The sequence below is a fragment of the Crotalus tigris genome, unplaced genomic scaffold, assembly GCF_016545835.1.
Source record: "Crotalus tigris isolate CLP2741 ecotype Arizona unplaced genomic scaffold, ASM1654583v1 scf7180000021456.382230, whole genome shotgun sequence".
In the NCBI taxonomy this organism is placed as follows: Eukaryota; Metazoa; Chordata; class Lepidosauria; order Squamata; family Viperidae; genus Crotalus; species Crotalus tigris.
Window position 1 is genome coordinate 317,949 of NW_024098518.1, and position 23,124 is coordinate 341,072.

At 47.6% G+C, this 23,124-nt stretch overlaps 2 protein-coding genes across 4 annotated transcripts in view; one reads left to right on the forward strand and one right to left on the reverse strand.

Moving 5' to 3' along the window:
- The first annotated feature begins 63 nt into the window (after positions 1–63).
- The window catches only part of ODF3B (outer dense fiber of sperm tails 3B), a 29,030-nt gene continuing 5,969 nt past the window's right edge, over positions 64–23,124 (forward strand). Inside the window, exons 1-4 of one of the 2 annotated variants that reach the window (XM_039318643.1) lie at positions 64–153; positions 282–365; positions 677–820; positions 22,203–22,343. In XM_039318643.1, coding sequence (XP_039174577.1) covers positions 22,235–22,343 — 109 coding nt within the window. In that variant the 5' untranslated portion in view covers positions 64–153; positions 282–365; positions 677–820; positions 22,203–22,234. Of the gene's footprint in view, positions 154–281; positions 366–676; positions 821–20,657; positions 20,792–22,202; positions 22,344–23,124 lie in introns of those variants that run through there. The other variant, XM_039318644.1, reaches the window with a different exon arrangement.
- Positions 5,588–13,524, reverse strand: LOC120296724 (regenerating islet-derived protein 4-like). 2 transcript variants are annotated; one of them, XM_039318653.1, is made up of 6 exons: positions 12,721–13,524; positions 11,766–11,843; positions 11,230–11,336; positions 8,748–8,891; positions 7,375–7,504; positions 5,588–5,941 (listed from the first exon to the last, which is right to left on the reverse strand). In XM_039318653.1, the coding sequence occupies exons 1-6, from the start codon at positions 12,791–12,793 to the stop codon at positions 5,868–5,870; spliced, it is 606 nt and encodes a 201-aa protein (XP_039174587.1). In that variant the 5' UTR covers positions 12,794–13,524; the 3' UTR covers positions 5,588–5,867. The 2 variants fall into 2 exon arrangements, with proteins under 2 accessions (XP_039174587.1, XP_039174588.1); XM_039318654.1 differs by having other exon boundaries at positions 12,690–13,521.

The window sequence follows — 23,124 nt, forward strand, 5'->3', positions numbered from 1 at the left end:
AATTTTTGGTCTAACCACCAGGAAGTAGCACAAAAGAACTTTAATCTGACAGGATTTACATTCTGCCAGGACAAATCTCACACAGAAAACCCTGCAGTGGTCCCTGAGGCCATCCAGTCCAGTCCAGCCCTGCTCAGCACTCTGGACAAATGGGTAATTAGCCCCCTCCCCTTTGGCTATCCAGACAAGGGGATCCTCCCCACCTCTTCTGGGTCTTGGGGCTGCTGTTGACAGGCTGATTTTCCCTTTTTCTGAGCGAGGTTTTTCTCACTTCCCTTCAGAACCTGCAGGAATGAACAGCTCCCAGCATCCTCCCAAGGGAGGGCATGGCTGCGTTTCCACAATATGCCAGGATCTAAACCCAGGTAAAGGGAATGGCTGCCTCGTTCACACAATCTGCTGAATGGGTGGCTGGGTTCTGAAGAAACACTGAAGAACAAACCACACAACTCTTTTCACTGAGTCTCACCTGCAAACTCCCTACACACACTTTAACTCAGAAACATAGGAAACTGACAGCAGAAAAAGACCTAGTGGTCCATCACAAGTTATGATTATTTTACATTTTATTATTTTATTTTATTTTATTTTATTATTTATTTTATTATTTTATTTTATTATTTTATTTTATTTTATTTTATTTTTTATTTTATTTTATTTTATTACTTTATTTCAGATGATGAGCATGTCTTTATCCCAGCCATGTTCAAACTCGGTTACTGAGGACTGACCCATGTCCTCTGCTGGATGCTGGTTCCAAACTTCAGCTGCTCTTTCTGTGAAGTCCAATTTTCTAACCAGACTTTCCAACATCCCTTCTGTGAGTCTGACTTTCTGCCTCCATGTTCTTGTGTTTTCTTAACCCAATAACGTTTCTATATCACCCCTTTAATTTGGGACTGAATGAAAAACCCCTTTCTGGATTTGTAAAGGTATTGCAAGCTGAAATTCCCCACCACCACCAATCCTGGCTTTCCCCCGCATGGCACATTAAGCCACAGAAGAACTAGCCAACCATTGTAGGTTGTGTTAAAAAAGAGGTAGAGATATTTCAGCCAGCTGATCAACGTGTTGTGTGAATCTAGTTGGGGTTTTGCTGGTGTGAGAATCTCAGCACGGCCACTTCCCAGGGGTGTAACTCCTTTTATGGGGAACAGCTAATTCCATTCATTTATTTCTTCCATTTTAAAAGTGTCCAGTGTGTGAAGCTGGTCCCTGGAGCCTCAAAAAAAAAAGAGAGAGCCCCACAAAGCAGCGACACACAGTGCCACATGCTAAAAAATTGTCCTTTCCTTTGGAACGGAAACCAAGAAGAAGAAGGAACAAGGAAATCAAATTCTTTAACCAATCCAAGGCTGAATCGGTCCGGTCATCAAATATCAATCACTCAAAACTTTGCTCAATCTATATTGCAAAATGTTTACATAGATCCCCATTATATAAATGCACACGCACCCAAGCAGGGCATATGTGCCAATTCACAAACCTGTACCTGCCCACAAAAGAACATTTATTTTATTTCTGCTTGGCAGTCTTTCAGCTCCAAAATGATAGAATAGACCAGGGGTAGGCAACCTCAGCTCTTTTATATGACTCTTGGACTTCAACTCTCAGAATTCCTGAGCCAGCCTGGGGGAACTATGGCCCCCTCATGACTTGTGGACTTCAACTCCCAGAATTCCTCAGCCAGCCTGGCTCAGCTCTGAAGCCTCTTCCTTTCCCCTCAGCATGGCTGGCTCAGGAATTCTGGGAGTTGAAGTCCATGAGTCATAAAGTGAACTAGGCCTAGAGCAGGGGTAGGCAACCTCAGCTCTTTTATGACTTGTGGACTTCAACTCCCAGAATTCCTGAGCCAGCCTGGCTCAGCTTGGAAATCTCTCCCTTTCCCCTCAGCATAGCTGGCTCAGGAATTCTGGGAGTTGAAGTCCACAAGTCATGAAGGAGCCATAGTTCCCTCATGCTGGCTCAGGAATTCTGGGAGTTGAAGTCCACAAGTCATGAAGGAGCCATAGTTCCCTCATGCTGGCTCAGGAATTCTGGGAGTTGAAGTCCACAAGTCATGAAGGGGCCATAGTTCCCTCATGCTGGCTCAGGAATTCTGGGAGTTGAAGTCCAGAGTCACAAAAGAGCCAAAGTTGCCCACCCCTGGAATAGACCAAGATATGAACAATGTCAACTGAGGTCACTTTGGTATGTGGGATCAGCTTTTTATTTGCTTGTTTGTTTTTTAATCACATCTTTATTAGTTTATAAATAACTCAAGATGGTGAACATACTTAATATTCCTTCCTCCTCCTAATTTCTGCACAACAACGCTGTGGGGTGGGCTGGGCTGGGCTTGGCTGGGCTGGAGGGACAAGCCCAAAGTCACTCAGTTGGTTTTCTTGCCTAAGGTAGGACTAGAACTCACCGTCTCCTGGTGATTGGCCTAAGCCACCCAGCCATTTTCCATGCCTAAGGTGGGAAACTAGAACTCATAACTCCCTGGTTTCTAGCCTGGTGCCTTCACCACTGCACTAACTAGCTGCTTCTTAGGCTCAGATCTGAAACATGGTCAAATGCTACTAACTAGGTTACTGAAACCCTCACTTTTCAAAGGTGATGAGGAATTTAGATTCTCCCCCCTTCCTGGCTTGGTTCAAAACTTGAGAGTTTTGATTTTCTCCAGGTGGAACCTCGCAATCCTGTAAGACTAGTAAAGAGGGTTTGCTGTGGATCGTCACCCCTCAAGCTGAATCGGAATGAGGAGGAAGGAAGGAAGGAAGGAAGGAAGGAAGGAAGGAAGGAAGGAAGGAAGGAAGGAAGGAAGGAAGGAAGGAGTGTGGGGTCTTTGGTCTTTCTGAGCTAGGTTGTTTTCTTGCAGATATTTCCTGACCTATGCTAGAAGGGAATGGGGTTTGCAAGAGAGGAGGAGAAGGAGGAGGAGGAGGAGGAGGAGGAGGAGGAGGAGGAGGAGGAGGAGGAGGAGGAGGAGGAAGGACTGTGGAGTCCTTGGTGCTTTCTGAACTAAGTTGTTTTCTTGCAGATGTTTCATGACCCAGCTAGGTAACATCATCAGTGCTAGAAAGGAGTGAGGTTTGTAGAGAGAAGAAGAAGGAGGAAGGGAGGGAGGGAGGGAGGGAGGGAGGGAGGAAGGAAGGAAGGAAGGAAGGAAGGAAGGAAGGAAGGAAGGAAGGAAGGAAGGAAGGAAGGAAGGAAGGAAGGGTGTTTGAACAGTCTTCAAATCCCAACATTAGGACAATCCATTTTAGGATTATCCATAACCACCAAATATTAATCTTTTTTCTGAGATTGTGGTGGGGAGATGGAGCTGAAGGGCAACTCCCCATCTCAGGCCTGCCCATACTTGGTTTTCCATCCCCACCCCCAACTAAAGGGAGGAGGAGGAGGAGGAGGAGGAGGAGGAGGAGGAGGAGGAGGAGAGGAACTAGGATGCTCTCTGAGTTCAGTGGTTTCGCTTGTCCCCATTTTCTGGATAGCCAAGTAGGGAGAGGAACCAACCGACACCGGAATGGGCAAATTCAGACAAGATTGTTGGGATTCCCCTATTTCTGTGTTCCCCGTCTGGTCCCTCACAGTAGTTTTGAGCATGGCTGAACTTGGATATTTGCTCCGCTGTGCACACACAAAGTCCATGAACGGACGGATAGATTTGTCTGGTTGATTCAGGAATCAAAGGCTCCGACTGGCGATATTTCCGTGTTCTTTTTTTTAAAATGAAAGAAACTGTTACTCCCCGGTAAAGCCTTTAATAGCCATAAAACCACAAAGGCCTTCAGGCTAAATGTCAAACTGCAAGGAGAGAACAAGAGTCGACTCCTCGTTGGCGTAAGATCTCTTCATTTCTTAGAATAGAATTTTAAAAAAATACACAAAATAATAGAGTTGGAAGGGATCTTTGAGATCTTCTAAGGCAGGGCTCTCCGAGCTTGGCGACTTTGAGACTTGTGCACTTCCAACTCCCAGAATTCCCCAGCCAGCCAACCATGCTGGAGAAAAAAGGAAAGGAAAGTGCACCACCAGGAGAGTCAAGCCTTCCAATGGTGCTGAATGGACAGACATTTCACTTCAGTGGTTTATTTCTCAACTTAGACAAATGTAAAGCTGGGGAATTCTGGGAGTTAAAGTCCAGAACACTTCAAATTGCTAAGGTTGAGAAACAACCTTTGCACCAATTATCGTGGTTCCGAGACGCCCAGCTTGTTCTGGTCAACCTCAAATGCCCACATGGTCAACTTCTGGCTGAGTTTCACTAGAGCAGCCATCCTCTCCCCCCCCCCCCCCGCGACAGCAAAAACAAAGGGCTTCCTGGCCAAGGAAGATGGGAGCTGTAGTGCAGCCTCTTGGGAGAGCAATTGGTGGTGAATGGCTGAATCTATAGCAGTGGTTCTCAACCTTTTTAATGCCGCGACCCCCCAACTGGTCGTAAGTCGAGGACTACTCAACCGGTCGTAAGTCGAGGACTACTCAACTGGTGCAGCACCGTTTGCAGAATGGGACTTTTGGCGGGCTCAGCAGGGCAGAAACAGCCTGGACAATTCCTATTGGCTTTGGAAAGCCAATAGAATTAGACTCTGTTCAAGAGAGTCTCTTCTATTGGCTTTCAAAAGCCAATAGAAGAAAAGGGAGTAGCACAGCTAAGGAAAAGGGGGGAAAAATGGCAGACTGCATTGTTTGGCGACCCCCGTGAAATGGTCGTTCGACCCCAAATGGGGTCCCGACCCACAGGTGGAGAACCACTGATCTACGACCCACAGGTGGAGAACCACTGATCTATAGAATTGCAAAACAAGGATGGGGAAGGAGGCTGCACACAATCAGTTGCATACCGCGGGTGGCAAATGTTCACAAACCACCACCACCCTTGGCTCTGGGTCTTTGTTGTGTGTGTGTGGGGGGGGGAATGCTGTTTTGGCTATTCAGCCCCCAACCCCCAGCCAAACAGGCTTGCTTCATTCAACTGGGGATAAAACTGGTTCAAGAAATGCCATCCAGAGGCAGCAACCAGGAAGAGATATTTCCTGGCTGGGGGGGGGGGCGGGCAGGACTGAAGCATGGTGGGTAAACCCCCCCCCCCAATCAGTTTTTGAGGTGAGGATCCTTGCCATCCAGATGGACACAGGATCGGTTAGATTGTGCAGAAGAGTTTCTTCGTTAAGCTGATGCAATCACTCCCAATAGAGTAATAATAACAATAGTTGGAAGAGACCGTGGAGGTCATCTAGTCCAACCCCTGCCCATTCAGACAAATGGCTGTCCAGTCTCTTAAAAACTTCCAGTGTTGGAGCATTCACCACTTCTGGAGGCGGGTTGTTCCACTGGTTAATTGTCCTAACTGTCAGGAAGTTTCTCCTTATTTCTAGTAGATGCTCCCGGACTGCCCAGTTTCGGCTCCCCCCAAGATTATGCCTGGCCTTTGGGCTGGTGGTTTTGAAATACTTTGCAAACCAAGTTCTGGGTGTCACAATGACCCACAGAGAGGGGTGTGTAGCTGTGTTCACATCTATTTCCTTGGCAACAAAATAAGGGCTGAACAAATCTCAAAAGAGAAAGGACCGTCTCCATTTTAGTTCAGTAAACCCAAGAACCAGTTTGCAATTGATTTATTTGTTAAATTTATATGCGGCCATCTCAGTGGGCAGCTCAGGATGGGATAAAAGCACAGGTATAAAAACCGTAAGAGCCTTAAGATTAGCAACCATCAACAATGAGCAAAAAAAAAAGCCACAGGAGGGAGGTTGTCATTTTGGGGTCAAGGAGGGTCAGGAGGTTGATCTCCAATGGAATTGAGGGGTTGCAGAAGCCTCCTTAGATGGTCCCCAGTGAGGAAAAGACCCTCTGCTGGTCTCCTCCGCCGATGGTTGGATCTAGAAGGAAGCTTTGTACTTGCAGATGAAGGGCAGGACGGTGGCACAGGTGCGCTGGATCCACCTGGCTGCATCTGGAGGGGAGAAGGGCCAGAGAGGCTGTTAGACTCAGGATGAAAAAAGTCATCATTTTAGTGGATTGAAGGATGCCACTGAGAGAGGGAGGGGGGGAGGGAGGGAGGGGAAAAGAAGGGAGAGGAAGGGAGAGAGGAAAAGAAGGGAGGAGGAGAGAGGGCGGGAGGGAGAGGAAGAAAGAAGGACTGGAGGGAGGGAGGGAGGGAAGGAAGGAAGGAAAGGAAGGAAGGAAGGAAGGAAGGAAGGAAGGAAGGAAGGAAGGAAGGAAGAAAAGAAGGAAGGAAGGAGAAAGAGGGAGGGAAGGAAGAAGGAAAGGGAGGGAGGAGGAGGAAAGGAAGGAAGAAGGGAGGGAGGGAGGGAGGGAGGGAGGAGGGAAAGAGGGAAGGAGAAAGGGAGGGAGAGAGGGAAGAGAAGAGAGGGAAGGAAGGCAGGCAGGCAGGAAGGAAGGAAGGAAGGAAAGAAAGAGAAAGAGAGGGAGGGAAGGAAGGAGGGACAGGGCAGAAGATAAGGAGGGAGGGAAGAGGAGGAGGGAAGGGAGGGAGGAGGAGGAAAGGAAGGAAGGAGGGAGGGAGGGAGGAGGGAAAGAGGGAAGGAGAAAGGGAGGGAGAGAGGGAAGAGAAGAGAGGGAAGGAAGGCAGGCAGGCAGGAAGGAAGGAAGGAAAGAAAGAGAAAGAGAGGGAGGGAAGGAAGGAGGGACAGGGCAGAAGATAAGGAGGGAGGGAAGAGGAGGAGGGAAGGGAGGGAGGAGGAGGAAAGGAAGGAAGGAGGGAGGGAGGGAGGAGGGAAAGAGGGAAGGAGAAAGGGAGGGAGAGAGGGAAGAGAAGAGAGGGAAGGAAGGCAGGCAGGCAGGAAGGAAGGAAGAAAGAAAGAGAGGAGGGAGGGAAGGAAGGAGGGACAGGGCAGAAGATAAGGAGGGAGGGAAGAGGAGGAGGGAAGGGAGGGAGGAGGAGGAAAGGAAGGAAGGAGGGAGGGAGGGAGGAGGGAAAGAGGGAAGGAGAAAGGGAGGGAGAGAGGGAAGAGAAGAGAGGGAAGGAAGGCAGGCAGGCAGGAAGGAAGGAAGGAAAGAAAGAGAAAGAGAGGGAGGGAAGGAAGGAAGGAGGGACAGGGCAGAAGATAAGGAGGGAGGGAGGAGGAGGAAGAAGAAAAGAAGGGAGGGGGAGAGAGGGAGAAGGAAGGACTGGAGGAAGGAGGGAGGGAAGAGAAGAGAAGAGAGGGAGGGAGGGAAGGAAGGAGGGACAGCAGAGAAGAAGAGTGAGGGAAGCTGGAGGAAAGGGAGGGAGGGATAGAAGGAGGGAAGGAAGGAAGGAGGGGGGAGGAGGGATGCCTCCTAGGGGGAACTTCCTGAGATGTTCTTGTAAGGAAGGGTGGGCTTCCCCCTCCTCGTTCCCCCCCATCCACCCCTTTTTCTGAAGAGGGACTGAGAGAGACGTACTTCCTGGAACGTGGATGTTGGTGACGGAGATGCATTCAAGGGTGGAAAGGCTGATGCTGGGGGCTCTGTTGTCCCAGAGGAGGCTTCCTGGGGTGTAGGTGGTTCCATCAGTCCATTCCCAGATGAATTTCTATTGAGGCGGGAAAAGGACATTCAGTGAGTAAAGTATTTATTATTATTATTATTATTATTATTATTATTATTATTATTATTCTATCTCATTTTCATTTCCCCAGCCTGGTGCCCTCCAGAGGTCTGGAAACCTCAAATGTCCATAGGTTTGTTCGGAGGTGGCAGGTGAGGAAATAGGTTCTGAGAATCAAAGAGAAAGGGATAGAAGACCACCAGTCCAGGGGAAGGGAGACTCCAGACGTGGAAGGTGCTCCATCACTGGAAGTTTTCCTGAAGAGATTGGACAGATATTAGTTCAGAACGGCATAGGGTCTCCTGCCTGAGCAGGGGGTTGGACTAGAAGACCTCCAAGGTCCCTTCCAATTTTGTTATTCTATTATCTTTGGTGAAATGGGTGGCTAAAATATTGGCTAGTCAATCAATCAATAAAATGTGGGATCTGGCTGTGAAGAAGTCTCTTTTTCCCAGCCGGAGATCTTACGGGCACCAGCTCCTAAGAAGGATCTCTTAACTAGATAGATTGTGAACTCGTCTTCTTGTTCCCTTCAAGGAACATCCTCCTCCTGGTCAGTGCTGTCTCCAGATATTGGTCTCGTGGGGATGCCCACACTTCCCACTGCCACAGAACTGATCCCAAAGCCATAAAATCCTCCGTGACTTTCCACAGAGGAGCGGAGGGAAGGAGGAAGATGTTGAGACTCTAGAAAGAGTACAGAGAAGAGCAACAAAGATGATTAGGGGACTGGAGGCTAAAACATATAAGGAATGGTTGCTAGAATTGGGTATGTCTAGTTTAACGAAGAGAAGGACAAGGGGGGACAGGATAGCAATATTCCAATATCTCAGGGGCTGCCATAAAGAAGAGGGAATTAAGCTATTCTCAAAGCACCAGAGGGAAGGTCAAGAAGCAACGGGTGGAAACTAATCAAGGAGAGAAGCAACCTAGAACTAAGGAGAAACTTCCTGACAGTGAGAACAATTAATCAGTGGAACAACCTGCCTCCAGAAGCAGTAAATGCTCCAACACTGGAAGTTTTTAAAAAGAGACTGGACAGCCATTTGTCCGAAATGGTGTAGGGTTTCCTGCCCGAGCAGGGGGTTGGACTAGATGACCTCCAAGGTCCCTTCCAACTTTACTACTATTAACTATTAACTATTAAGGCTGTGGCTGAAGTATCTGGTGGTCTGTGAGATGAAGCCCTCTCGGAGGGATCGGAGACCCTCACAAAAGAGGTGCCTACCTTGGGTGTTCGCACCGCATGCATCCCAATCCAGGCATCTGTGGTGGTGCTGGAGCGCCTGATGTGGGAGGAGACAATTCTTTCCTCAGCAGCAGTCCGGAAAGTGGCCAGGTGGCCTCCGGACCTCAGCTGCTGGCACTCAATCTGCAGACATGAAGAGAAAGAAATGCAGAATAAGAGAGTAACAGAATTACAAAGTAAGAGAGTAACAGAATAAGAGAATAAGAGAGTAACAGAATTACAGAGTAACAGAATAAGAAAGTAACAGAATAAGAGTAACAGAGTAACAGAATAAGAGAATAAGAGAGTAACAGAATTACAGAGTAACAGAATTACAGAGTAACAGAATAACATAGCAAGAGTAACAGAATTACAAAGTAAGAGAGTAACAGAATAAGAGAGTAAGAGATTAACAGAATTAAAGAGTAACAGAATAAGAAAGTAACAGAATAAGAGTAACAGAATTACAAAGAGAGTAACAGAATAAGAGAATAAGAGATTAACAGAATTACAGAGTAACAGAATAAAAAAGTAACAGAACAAGAGTAACAGAATTACAGAGTAAGAGAGTAACAGAATTACAGAGTAACAGAATAAGAAAGCAAGAGTAACATAGCAAGATTAACAGAATTACAAAGTAAGAGCGTAATAGAATAAGAGAGTAACAGAATTACAGAGTAACAGAATAAGAATAACAGAATTACAGAGTAAGAGTAACAGAATAAGAGAATAAGAGAGTAACAGAATTACAAAGTAACAGAATAAGAAAGTAACAGAATAAGAGTAACAGAATTACAGAGTAAGAGAGTAACAGAATAAGAGAGTAAGAATAAGAAAGTAACAGAATAAGAGCAAGAGAATTACAGAGTAAGAGAGTAACAGAATAAGAGAGTAACAGAATTACAAAGTAACAGAATAAGAAAGTAACAATAAGAGTAACAGAATTACAGAGTAAGAGAGTAACAGAATAAGAAAGTAACAGAATAAGAAAGTAACAGAATAAGAGTAAGAGAGTTACAGAGTAAGAGAGTAACAGAGTAAGAGAGAAAGAGAGTAACAGAATTACAGAGTAAAAAGTAACAGAAATACAGAGTAAGAAACAGAATTACAGAATAAGAGAATAACTAAGAGAGTAACAGATTTTTTTTTATGTCTAGGGAGATTCTCAGGCATCCAGATCATGCTTGTCTCAAAGGTGCTTTTTCAAAAGGCACCTGGACTTTGCTTTTCCCTTGAGGAGGAAGACATTTCTCTCTTCATTCAAGAAGCTGTTGGAAGTCCAGGTGCCCTTGGAAAAAGCACCTTTGACCGATTTTACAACACAGGTTTTAGCAAAACCGGAGGATGAGTGGGAGATTGTCACGCCAAAACCTGTAGAATAAGGAAGATGACCTGGATGGAAACATGCAGGAACGCTGAGCCCAGAAAAGGAGTGGGACATTTTTTAAAAAAAATCCTGAGCTGGAAATACAGTGATATTTGGAAACAGTTCTGACGGATACCTTCCTAATTGATTGAAGTATAAGGGGGGGGGCGTAAGGACAGTGGTGGGATTCAGCCGGTTCGCACCACTTCGGCAGAACCAGTAGCTAATATTTGGTTGCCCAGGCCCAGAATAAACTTCCGGAAGTGGCATCCATGCAGAGAACTGGTTGTTCACATATTTGAATCCTGCCACTGGATGGATGGATAGATAGATAGATAGATAGATAGATAGATAGATAGATAGATAGATAGATAGATAGATAGATAGATAGACAGACAGACAGACATTATAGATAGCTAGATGATAACTAAATGATAGATATATAGATAGATAAATAGATAGATAGATAGATGATAGACAGACAGATAGACAGACAGATAGATGATAGATGATAGATAGAACTAGATCAGTGTTTCCCAAACTTGACAATTTTAAGACATGTGGACTTCAACTCCCAGAATTCCACAGCCAGCGTTGTGGAATTCTGGGAGTTGAAGTCCTCATGCCTTAAAATTGTCAAGTTTGGGAAACACTGAACTAGATGATAGATAGATAGATAGATAGATAGATAGATAGATAGATAGATAGATAGATAGATAGATAGACAGACAGACAGACAGACAGATTATAGATAGCTAGATGATAGGTAAATGATAGATAGATAGATGATAGCTAGATAGCTAGATGATAGATGGATAACTAGATGATAGATAGATAGATAGATAGATAGATAGATAGATAGATAGATAGATAGATAGATAGATAGAGTGGTGGGATTCAGCCGGTTTGCACCACCTCAGCAGAACCGGGAGCTAATTTTTGGTTGCCCAGGCCCAGAACGGACTTCCGGAAGCGGCATCCACACAGAGAACCGGTCGTTCACCTGTCTGAATCCCACCACTGCATAAGGATACTTGCAAGGTTCTGCAATGAGAGCTGATCTCAATCAAGGGTAATTCTGGTCTGACAAAACTTTCCTTTGTGTCGCACACTGACCTCTGCGGCGTCCCAGGTGAGGGCTACATCAACCGGCTGATAGCACTGCTGTCGATAATAAACGGCTTCTTCGGGACACTTGGCTCGGCCCTGGATGCTTGGTGATGCTGAAGGAGACATAGAACCCTCCTGAGAACAGCTGCTTTGGAAGGGGGGGACTGTCTTCCAGCCCCTCCAACTTTAGACCAAATGGGACCGAGTTCCAGTCCATCACCACCTCTACCACCCTTCAGGACAGTAAGAAAGAAATTTCCCAGCTGCCAAAGCCAGACACATCTGCTCAGGAGACCCTCCTCTGGTGTCCAAGCTAACGGAGGAAGGGGCCTTGAAGCTTTGCCCCAAAATGGCTCTGGCTGGGCCTCCTTCAGGGGACACTGAGGTAGCAACCCAGCTCTGCAGAAGAGGGCAGGTAGACGGGGCTCCAGCTTCCAGCTTCTCCCAACGGTCCCCCAACTGCTATTTGGCCCCGCAGGTGTCCACTCTGCTGGCTCAAGGGTGGGACTGGTCAAGCCCACCTTCTAGCAGGTGACACTCACCTTCCACCCAGGAGCCCACAGTCAAGCAGGCCAAGAGGCAGAATCCCCAGAAGGTGTGGCGTCCCATCCTCTTGTTCTCTTAAAACACACACACAAAAGCACAATGAGTGAGATCTCCCTGGTCCCACCAGAACAAGTCCAAAGAAAGATGGAAGAGATAGATGGAGCACAGTCGCCCCTTCAGTTGGGGATGGATGTGGAGAACCAAGTATGGGTAGAAGAAGGTCTGAGTTGCCCGTCAGACCCCTCTCCCCACAATGGTGGACAGAGAAAAGATCAAAGTTTCATGGTTGTGGATGACCCTAAAATGGTTGTGAATGACCTCCTAATGTTGGGATTGAATGACTCTAGCAACACTGTTCCTTCCTTCCTTCCTTCCTTCCTTCCTTCCTTCCTTCCTTCCTTCCTTCCTTCCTTCCTTCCTTCCTCTCCTGTTCTGTCTTCTCCTTCCTTCCTCTCTCCTTCTCCTCCCTCCCCCTCCTTCCTTCCTTCTTCCCTTCCTTTCTTCCTCTCTCCTTTGTTTTGTCTTCTCCTTCCTTCCTCTCCTCCTCCTCCTCCCTCCCTCCCTCCCTCCCTTCCTTCCTTCCTTCCTTCCTTCCTTCCTCTCTCCTTTGTTTTATCCTCCTTCTCCTTCCTTCCTTCCTCCCTCCCTTCCTCCCCCCTTTCCTTCCTTCCTTTCTTCCTTCCTTCCTCTGCTTTGTTTTGTCTTCTCCTCCTTCCTTCCTCCCTCCCTCCCTCCCTCCCTCCCTTCCTCTCCTTTGTTTTGACTTCTCCTTCCTTCCTTCTCCCTCCCTCCCTTCCTCCCTCCCTTTCCTTCTTTCCTCCCCTTCCTCCTTCCATCTTTCCTTCTTGATGACTTCAAGAAAGGGAGAAGAGCCAACTGCAAGACGATGGAGAGGCGAGCAAGGATGCTCACGTTCTCACCTTTGCTTTCTCCTCCCGGATGACCACCTACCTTCTGTCTCCTCTCCAGAGTCTTCGATCTGCCCTCCACCAAAGCTATTTATAGGCAGGGAGATAGCAATCATGCGAATCCAAGCTGGCGATCACACCCAAGATCAAGAAGAATTGGGGACTTTGCCCCAGCCACGCGAGGACAGCATGCAGGAAATAATTCTCAGGAGAAAACAAAAGAAACCGCATTCTGGGTGGGATTTGGAAAAACACAGCTGCCAGGCTTGGTCGGTCTTTGCATTGTCTTTAAGCCTTTCCTTCAGCAGCCCTTTTGAGGCAACTTCTCTTTGAGGGACAACGCATGGAAAATACTCTCTCCCATGTCTCTGTTTCAGTTCCCTTGTCCAGTGCGAAAGAATCCATTCTTTTCAAGGAGAAAGAGAAGACGTTGGAGGCCATGGCCTGCAGAGATGTGGTTCCATTCATTTAGCCCAGCTCTGGATGGGAACATCTGATCCACGGTGGTCGTTCTCCATCGGAGATCTCCCTTGGAGATACAAGGGAGGCCCTCAGCTTCTCGACTTCCATCCAGCCCCTGGACACACAAGGATGTCTTCAGGAGCAGTCAAAAAAGTCCAAGATGGCCGCTGCGGCAGAACATTGATGGTGCAATTCTGCTCACCGTCTTGACCCTTTTTTTAACCTCATCTCTGCCCCGAAAGATATTTCTCATCCAAGGAGGATTTATGAGACTCACAAGTCTATCTCAGGGGTTGCCCCGAAGAAGAGGGAGTCAAGCTGTTCTCCAAAGCCCCTGAAGGCAGGACAAGAAGCAATGGATGGAAACTCATCAAGGAGAGAAGCAACCTAGAACTAAGGAGGAATTTCCTGACAGGGAGAACAATTAACCAGTGGAACCACCTGCCTCCAGAAGTGGTGAATGCTCCAACACTGGAAGTTTTTAAGAAGAGACTGGACAGTCATTTGTCTGAAATAGTATAGGGCAGGGGCAGGCAACCTTGGCTCTTTTATGACTGGTGGACTTCAACTCCCAGAATTCCTGAGCCAGCCTGGCTCAGCTTGGAAACCTCTCCCTTTCCCCTCAGCGTGGCTGACTCAGGAATTCTGGGAGTTGAAGTCCACGAGTCATAAAAGAGCCAAGATTGCCTACCCCTGGCATAGGGCTTCCTGCCTGAGTAGGGGGTTGGACTAGAAGACCTCCAAGGTCCCTTTCAACTCTGTTCTTCTATTCTAGTCCACCTCTTGAAACGCCTTTGTGGAATCCACTGGAGAAATTTGCAAAAGTCACATGCCCATCATTGGTTGGCTGGAAATCATACAACTCTTGGTCTCCAAAAGTGAAGATGGACCTGACCACCTCCAGGTCCAGAACAGTGGCCACACAGGTAGTCCTCAAATTAGGACCACAACTGAGCCCAAAACGTTTCTTGCTAAGCAAGACATTTGCTAAGTCAGTTTTGCCCCACTTTATAACCTTCCTTCCACGGCTGCTAAGCGAATCGTTGCAGTTGCTCAGTTAGTAACCCTGTTGTTAAGTGAATCTGGCTTCCCCCACTGACTTTGCCGTCTGGAAGGTCGCAAAAGGGGATCACAGGATCGCAAGAGACTGCGGCCGTCATAAATATGAGTCAGCTGCCCAAGCGTCCGAATGCTGATGACGTGGCCATTGGGGGTGCTGCAACGGTCATAAGTGTGAAAAACAGTGATAAGTCACTTTTTTCAGCGCCCTTTTAAGTTTGAACATACATACTTAGATACACACACACACACATACATGTACACACAATACACCCACCCACACACCCTGTATGTCAGTGTTTCCCAAACTTGACAATTTTAAGGCATGAGGACTTCAACTCCCAGAATTCCACAGCCAGCAACGCTGGCTGTGGAATTCTGGGAGTTGAAGTCCTCATGCCTTAAAATTGTCAAGTTTGGGAAACACTGCTGTATGTGAATATTTAAAAATCATATCTGACTTGAAAAGAGCGAACCTCAGATAAAGAGACTTGATAAGAACGCCAATGCGGTTATGTCAAGAGGATCCTTGAAAGCTTGCAAAAGCACCATAAACCTGTAGAATGCGAAACTCAAATGAGGAAATAAGAGCAGGAAGAAACATTCTGCAGATTCATAGGGGTGTGTGTGAGTCATACGTCAAGAAACTGGATTAAACTGGTTATTTTTTAATAATAATAATAATAATAGAGTTGGAAGGGACCTTGGAGGTCATCGAGTCCAACCCCCTGCTCAGGCAGGAAACCCTATACGATTTCAGACAAATGGCTGTCCAGTCTCTTCTTCAAAACTTCCAGTGTTGGAGCATTCACTGCTTCTGGAGGCAGGTTGTTCCACTGGTTAATTGTTCTCACTGTCAGGAAGTTTCTCCTTAGTTCCAGGTTGCTTCTCTCCTTGATTAGTTTCCATCCGTTGCTTCTTGTCCTGCCTTCAGGTGCTTTGGGGAATAGCTTGACACCCTCTTTTTTGGGGCCGCCCCTGAGATACTGGAAGGCTGCTATCCTGTCCACCCTCGTCCTTCTCTTCATTAAACTAGACATCCCCAATTCTAGCAACCGTTCCTTATATGTTTTAGCCTCCGGTCCCCTGATCATTTTTGTTGCTCTTCTCTATTCTCTTTCTAGAGCAGTGTTTCTCAACCTTGACAATTTTAAGGCATGTGGACTTCAACTCCCAGAATTCCACAGCCAGCATTGCTGGCTGTGGAATTCTGAGAGTTGAAGTCCACATGCCTTAAAATTGTCAAGGTTGAGAAACACTGTTCTAGAGTCTCAACATCTTTTTTACATCGTGGTGACCAAAACTGGATGCAGCATTCCAAGTGTGGCCTTACCAAGGCCTTGCAAAGTGGTATTAACATTTCACGTGACCATGATTCTGTCCCTCTGTTAATGCAGCCAAGGATTGTGTTGGCTTTTTTGGCAGCTGCAGCCCACGGCTGGCTCCTATTTAAGTGATGGTCCACTAGGACTCCAATTGTTGCCTTGGTTAATTGCTCTCACTGTTAGGAAGTTTCTCCTTAATTCCAGGTTGCTTCCCTTCTTGGTTAAGGTATCAAGAAATTGCTACTTATCATGGAATGTGTAGGTGACCTTTGTAAAAGAGTGGAACTGATGTTCCCTAAGAAACCATCAGAAGAAAAGTCAGAGATAAGATGGACCCACCTTAATGGATTAAGCAATTAAAAGTGGAGGACAGGAACTTTGGACTTTCAGACGTGCAAGATTTTCTTAATGTAACCTTACAAGATTTTCTTAATGTAACCTTACAATAAAATAGAATTAACTTAGCTGGACGTTTTTCCTGTCTGGGAAAATAACTCGAAAGAGCAACTGAAACATTCATGGACACAGATACAGCTTTGTACAGAGAAATGCAAAAAAAAGAAGTATAAACTAACTAGTATAATGTATCTCAACAGACAGAATTTATGTTAACATACTTACTACAGAGATATCGGAAGGATGTGGAAAACCTGATAAGACCTGGGCTAATCACTTAAGATAAAGTTCTTAGAAACTTTAGGACGGGTGGACTTCAACTCCAGCAATGCTGGCTGGGGAATTCTGGGAATTGGTCCAGCCATTTTAAACTCTCAATGACATGAGACAAGAGATAAAAAAGGGCAATAATTCCAATTATTAGTGGTGAACTATATCAAACTTCAATGGACATGAACCGTCAATTTTTAAAATGTTATTCGGAATTTTAAAGTAAAATATATATAATGACGACATAGAGGTCTTTTTAAATAAAATTAATCTATCGCATTTAGATGATGCACAAAAGGAATTGTCTTTGTGAAGAGAAGGGGTAGGGTGGCATGATGATAGCAGTATTCCAATATATGAGGGACTGCCCCAAAGAAGAGGGAGTCAAGCTATTCTCCAAAGCCCCTGAAGGCAAGATAAGAAGCAACGGATGGAAACTAATCAAGGAGAGAAGCAACCTGGAACTAAGGAGAAACTTCCTGACAATTAGAACAATTAACCAGTGGAACAGCCTGCCTCCAGAAGCTGTGAATGCTCCAACACTGGAAGTTTTTAAGAAGAGACTGGACAGCCATTTGTCCGAAATGGTGTAGGGTTTCCTGCCTGAGCAGGGGGTTGGACTAGATGACCTCCAAGGTCCCTTCCTGCTCTGTTATTCTCTTATTCTTTATCTTAAACTATCCTTTCAGGCATTATTCTTTCTTATGTATCAAATAGGGATTTCTCTCTCTCTGTGTGTGTGTGTTTGCATATGTGTGTATATATGTTTTGTTGAGGACTAATATTTGCTTTTACTTACACTTGCTCCTGAGTGTTTATTCACCTTTAATGAGTTGTGTGTTTAGCGATTAAAACTTGATAACTCAACAAAATGTTTTGGCTAGAAATTCAGAGTGTTTCCTTGTGGCAAATCTTTCCTCTTGAAATAAACTTCAGAACGATAGGAAGGGTGCTTTTGATAATAACTCAGGACTTTTGAATCCAGGAAGGGGGGTTTTATTAATTGGCAAGCGAAATGACCAAATATTTTAACAAAGCCCCGCCCTCCTTCACAACCCCTAAGTTGTTTGTCCTCTTTCTGTTTTCCCACCCTGGCCTTTGCAATTGTCCTGCTTTCATGAAAGGTCACCACAGCCGAGAGACAAAAGATTGAATTTCAAGTGTGTGTAAATCGGAGCACAAACAGAACCACTGAATGGAGGAGCTGAGTTTGCTTAGGCCAGGGCTAGGCAACCTTGGCTCTTTTATGACTCGTGGACTTCAACTCCCAGAATTCCTGAGCCAGCCATGCTGAGGGGAAAGGGAGAGGTTTCCAAGCTGAGCCAGGCTGGCTCAGGAATTCTGGGAGTTGAAGTCCACATGTCATAAAAGGGCCATAGTTCCCTCATGCTGGTTCAGGAATTCTGGGAGTTGAAGTCCACATGTCATAAAAGGGCCAAAGTTTCCCCCATGCTGGCTCAGGAATTCTGGGAGTTGAAGTCCACATGTCATAAAAGGGCCATAGTTCCCTCATGCTGGTTCAGGAATTCTGGGAGTTGAAATCCACGAGTCATAAAAGAACCAAGGTTGCCTACCCCTGACCTAGGCCAGAGGTAGGCCTAGGCCTAGACCACTTTATGACTTGTGGACGTCAACTCCTAGAATTCCTGAGCCAGCCATGCTGAGGGGAAAGGGAGAGGTTTCCAAGCTGAGCCAGGCTGGCTCAGGAATTCTGGGAGTTGAAGTCCACATGTCATAAAAGGGCCATAGTTCCCCCATGCTGGCTCAGGAATTCTGGGAGTTGAAGTCCACCAGTCATAAAAGAGCCAAGATTGCCTACCCCTGGCTTAGGCTTATGACTTTAGGACTTCGACTCTCAGAATTCCTGAGCCAGCAAGGGTTCAAGTCAAGCCACAGGGGTGACTCGGCAGGTGCTCAGCAGGAAATCACGGGGAGCCACGGGTTAAACTTCCTGGAAGAAATAAATAATGGTAGGTGCAAAAGCCAAGGTCCACCGTTTTGCTCCTTGGGTTCCTGATTGTCAGTACAGAGGTCAGGTCCAGAGAGAGGAGAAACCAGGTTTAAAGTCCTCAAAATCAGACTGCCAAGTGGCAGGAAAAGGAAGGAAGGAATGAAGGAAGGAGGAAGGGAGAGAAAGAAAGAAAGAAAGAAAGAAAGAAAGAAAGAAAGAAAGAAAGAAAGAAAGAAGGAAAGAAAGAGGGAAAGAAAGAGGGAAAAAGAAACAGTGGGAAGGAGGAAGAGAGAAGGAAGGAAGGAACAAGAGGGAGGGAAAGGAAGGAAGGAAGGAAGGAAGGAAGGAAGGAAGGAAGGAAGGAAGGAAGGAGAGGAAGGGAAGGAAGGAAAGAAAAAGAAAAAAGAAAGTTGGGAGAGGAGGGAGGGAGAGAAGGAAGGAAAGAAAAAGAAAGAGAAAAAGAAAGAAAGTTGGGAGAGAGGGAGGGAGGGAGGGAAGGAAAGAAAGAAAGAAAGAGAAAGAAAGAAAGAAAGAAAGAAAGAAAGAGGGAAAGAAAGAAAGAAAGAAAAAGAAACAGTGGGAAGGAGGAAGAGAGAAGGAAGGAAGGAACAAGAGGGAGGGAAAGAAAGAAAGAAAGAAAGAAAGAAAGAAAGGAAGGAAGGAGGGAAGAGAGGGAGGGAAGGAAGGAAAGAAAAAGAAAAAAGAAAGTTGGGAGAGGAGGGAGGGAGAGAAGGAAGGAAAGAAAAAGAAAGAGAAAAAGAAAGAAAGAAAGTTGGGAGAGAGGGAGGGAGGGAGGGAAGGAAAGAAAGAGAAAGAAAGAAAGAAAGAAAGAAAGAAAGAAAGAAAGAAAGAAAGAAAGAAAGAAAGAAAGAAAGTTGGGACAGAGGAAGGAAGGAAGGAAGGAAGGAAGGAAGGAAGGAAGGAAGGAAGGAAGGAAGGAAGGAGAGGAAGGGAAGGAAGGAAAGAAAAAGAAAAAAGAAAGTTGGGAGAGGAGGGAGGGAGAGAAGGAAGGAAAGAAAAAGAAAGAGAAAAAGAAAGAAAGTTGGGAGAGAGGGAGGGAGGGAGGGAAGGAAAGAAAGAAAGAAAGAGAAAGAAAGAAAGAAAGAAAGAAAGAAAGAGGGAAAGAAAGAAAGAAAGAAAAAGAAACAGTGGGAAGGAGGAAGAGAGAAGGAAGGAAGGAACAAGAGGGAGGGAAAGAAAGAAAGAAAGAAAGAAAGAAAGGAAGGAAGGAAGGAAGGAGAGGGAGGGAAGGAAGGAAAGAAAAAGAAAAAAGAAAGTTGGGAGAGGAGGGAGGGAGAGAAGGAAGGAAAGAAAAAGAAAGAGAAAAAGAAAGAAAGAAAGTTGGGAGAGAGGGAGGGAGGGAGGGAAGGAAAGAAAGAGAAAGAAAGAAAGAAAGAAAGAAAGAAAGAAAGAAAGAAAGAAAGAAAGTTGGGACAGAGGAAGGAAGGAAGGAAGGAAGGAAGGAAGGAAGGAAGGAAGGAAGGAAGAGGGGATGACTTCAATTCCCAGAATTCCCCAGCCAGCATGTTTCTTTTGTGCAGTTATCTCATTTCAATGCAGGCTGATTAGTGTGCATTTAAAATGACAAATCTATTCTATTTTGTTGTGCAGTTCCTCCCCCTTAAAACCCAGGGACTTCATCTGTCGCAGGGCCCTCCGTGCACACGGCCTCTTTTCTCCTTACTGGAGGAGGTCTCGGGGTGGTCACTAAGAGGCCACGCCAACTGGATGGCACTCAATCAATCAGTCAGTTAGTCAATCAATCAATCAGTCAGTCAATCAATCAATCAATCAATGTCACTGTCAATCAAGTCCCCTTTGCATTCAGCTCGACTTCCGGTGCCTCCAGGGGCTCTGCAATTCGGGGTCTCCCCTTCAAGTCCTGACCAGGTGAAATCCTGCTTAGCGTGCTTGGGATCGTCCAGCTAGGATCGCAACCAACCGGATCGGGAAAGACGCCCTTAAGCCCAGCTCGGCTTTTTTTTGGGGGGGGGGGCGTCCCAGCCGGGTGGGCGGGGGTCTCTCCTCATGGAAGCCCTCCCGACTTTTCTGGCCACACTGGGCGCCCCCCCCCCCCGGTCCAGGCAAGCTCGGCTTCCTCCCCGCCCTTTGCGGGAGGGTCCATCCTTCGCCCGGCCAGGCGGGTCTCTTCCGAGGGTCTCCCCGCCAGCGCGACGCCCCAACCTTGCAGGAGACGGGAGCCTCCCGGGCGCCGGTTGGGCAAGAAGACCTTCCCCGCAGCTGCTTCCCGGCAGGGCTGCGCGGTCGCCCGGCCATCTCCGTCCGCAGGCCCCGCCGTAAAGGAAAGGGAGAGGGCGCTCTCTGGGCGTGTGCAGAGTGTCTTTTCGCGGATTCCTCCGAGCCGGGCTGTCCGGTCGCCTGCGGGGGGGCGGGGGGGGGGGCGGGGAGGAGGGAGGGGTGAAGGGGGGGCAATGGGCGGAGGAGGAGGAGGAGGCGGGACCCGCTCGGGGGGGGGGCGTGGGAGGAGGCGGTGCGCGGGGCCGGTTGCCGGGCGACGCTGTACACAATGGGGGCCGGAGGGGGGGGGGGTGAGGAGGCGCCTGTCCCGCTGCCCGGCTCAGTGCTGTGCTGCTCCCGCGGGCGTCTCTGCGGTCCGCCTTGCGCCTGGTCTCTCTGCGGTCCGCCTCCAGGTGGGTGGCCCCTTCGACACCGGATCGAGGGGGGCCGAGCGCCCGCGGGGGATCCCCGACTCCTAACCTGGACCCGGTGGCAGGACCTGCTCTGCCCCCCCCCCGGGTTGCTCTCCCGACCCCCGACCCGTTTTGGCTTCAGCTCGGCTCGCTTTCGGGTGGCGGGGCGTCCACGGACGGGGTGGAGCAGCCGAGAGGGGGTGGGGAAGAATCTGCACCCCCCCAACTGATGACCCCTCCGAGCCCCCTTCCTGCTTGAGCAGGGGGTTGGACTAGAAGACCTCCAAGGTCCCTTTCCAACTCTGTTCTTCTGTTGATTAAAGTCGTGGCCTCAGCTGGACCCTCGGGGCGGGGAAGGGGCTGCTGGATTCCCCCCCCCCAGTCCGATCTAGGCTGGACTGCGGGACGCCCCTCCCCCTCCCGTCCCCTCCCAGCAGACGCAGATTCCCCCCTCCCCTTCCCCGCGGGGATCCTCAGATGTGGTTCTCCCACGCCAGGTCACGAGTGGCAGGCTGGCCTACAGCGCCTGCCCGGGGTGGGGGTCTCGAACCCTGGCCTTCCCGCTCTTCCTTCAACCCTGCCACCCACCCACCCAGGCCCCCCTGGCTTCCCCCAGGCAGACCCATCCAGCTGGGGGCCGAATGTCGGGGTGTTTCTGTCCTACCCCAAACAGACCAGCACATTAAATGAAATATGTGCCCTGCGCACTGATTTATGACTTTTGAGTTGGGGATAGGATCGCTTAGCAGCTGATTCCCTAAGGGGAGTGTGATTCCGCTCCCCTTTCCTTCCCTTGCTGCTCAACACAACAGCCCTGTGAGGTAGGTTGGGCTAGCTGAGAGCAACTAGTAACTCCATTGGCAGAGGGGACAGCTTGATCCTGGCTCTACCACCCCACTTCTCTACTTCTACATCAGGGGTCTTCAAACTTGGCCCTTCAATGACTTGTGGACTTCAACTCCCAGAATTCCTCAGCCAGCCATGCTGGCTGAGGAATTCTGGGAGTTGAAGTCCACAAGTCATAAAAGGGCCAAGTTTGAAGACTCTTGTTCTACATGAGCGTTTCTCAACTGTAGCTCCTTTAAGAGGTCTGGACTTCAACTCCCAGAATTCCCCAGCCAGCATAGCTGGCTGGGGAATTCTGGGAGTTGAAGTCCACACCTCTTAAAGGGGCCACGGTTGAGAAACACTGGTCTGGACCAACCCTTTCCAGACTTCACCATCTGATTGCCCAGCCTGTCTATCAAAGGATTAATTAAATAATAGGCTCTCTTAATTAATCGATTCTTTCCTCTTGCTCCTCTTCTTCCTGGTCAGGCCAGGCCGGGGATGATGGATTGGACGCAGCCTTGCAAGAAGAGCGTAAAAACTTTTTTTGTGTTGACCTCTTTCTCTCCTGCGCCCCGTCTAGATCGACTGAACCCCTAGTGCCACCTGGCAGAGATGTCCACCGACGTCTGGGTCGGAAGTTGGAGACCCCACCGGCCGAGGGGACCAATCGCTGCCCTCTACAGCAGCCCCGGGCCCAAGTATGGCCTCCCGACCAATGTGGGTGAGCAACACTGGTCTGCATAAAAGAACACTCTGTGGTCTCCTTTCTATCTCAAACAGGGCAAAATGCTGCCTTGTTTATAAAAAGAATAAAGGTGGGATGTGAATGAATTAATAAAAATGAATGAATGAATGAATGAATGAATGAATGAATGAATGAATGAATCAGAACAGGAGTCTTCAAACTTGGCCCTTTTATGACTTGTGGACTTCAATTCCCAGAATTCCTCAGCCAGGCACGCTGGCTGAGGAATTCTGGGAGTTGAAGTCCACAAGTCATAAAAGGGCTAAGTTTGAAGATCCCTCAATAAGAATGAATGAATGAGTGAATGAGTGAGTGAGTGAATGAGTGAGTGAGTGAGTGATTGGATAGATGACTTCCAAGATCCCTTCCAATTCTGTTGTTCTGTATTCTGAATGAATGAATCTGACTCTCCCTAAGCCAGCATGCCTGGCTGAGGAATTCTGGGAGTTGAAGTCCACAAGTCTTCAAGTTGCCAGGTTTGGACAGCCCTGCCTTAGACCGGGGGGGGGGGGGTCTTCAAACTTATAAAAAGAATAAACGTGGGATGTGAATGAGAATGAATGAGTGAATGAATGAATAAGAACAGGAGTCTGGCTGAGGAATTCTGGGAGCTGAAGTCCACAAGTCATAAAAGGGCCAAGTTTGAAGACCCCTGCCCTAAGTTTTAAATAGGAGCGTTTTTTTCTTCAGTCCCTCAGTCAGCAAGGTGGAACTTCCTGTCGGGGAACATTTTGATAGTCAGTGGCACAAAAGAAGA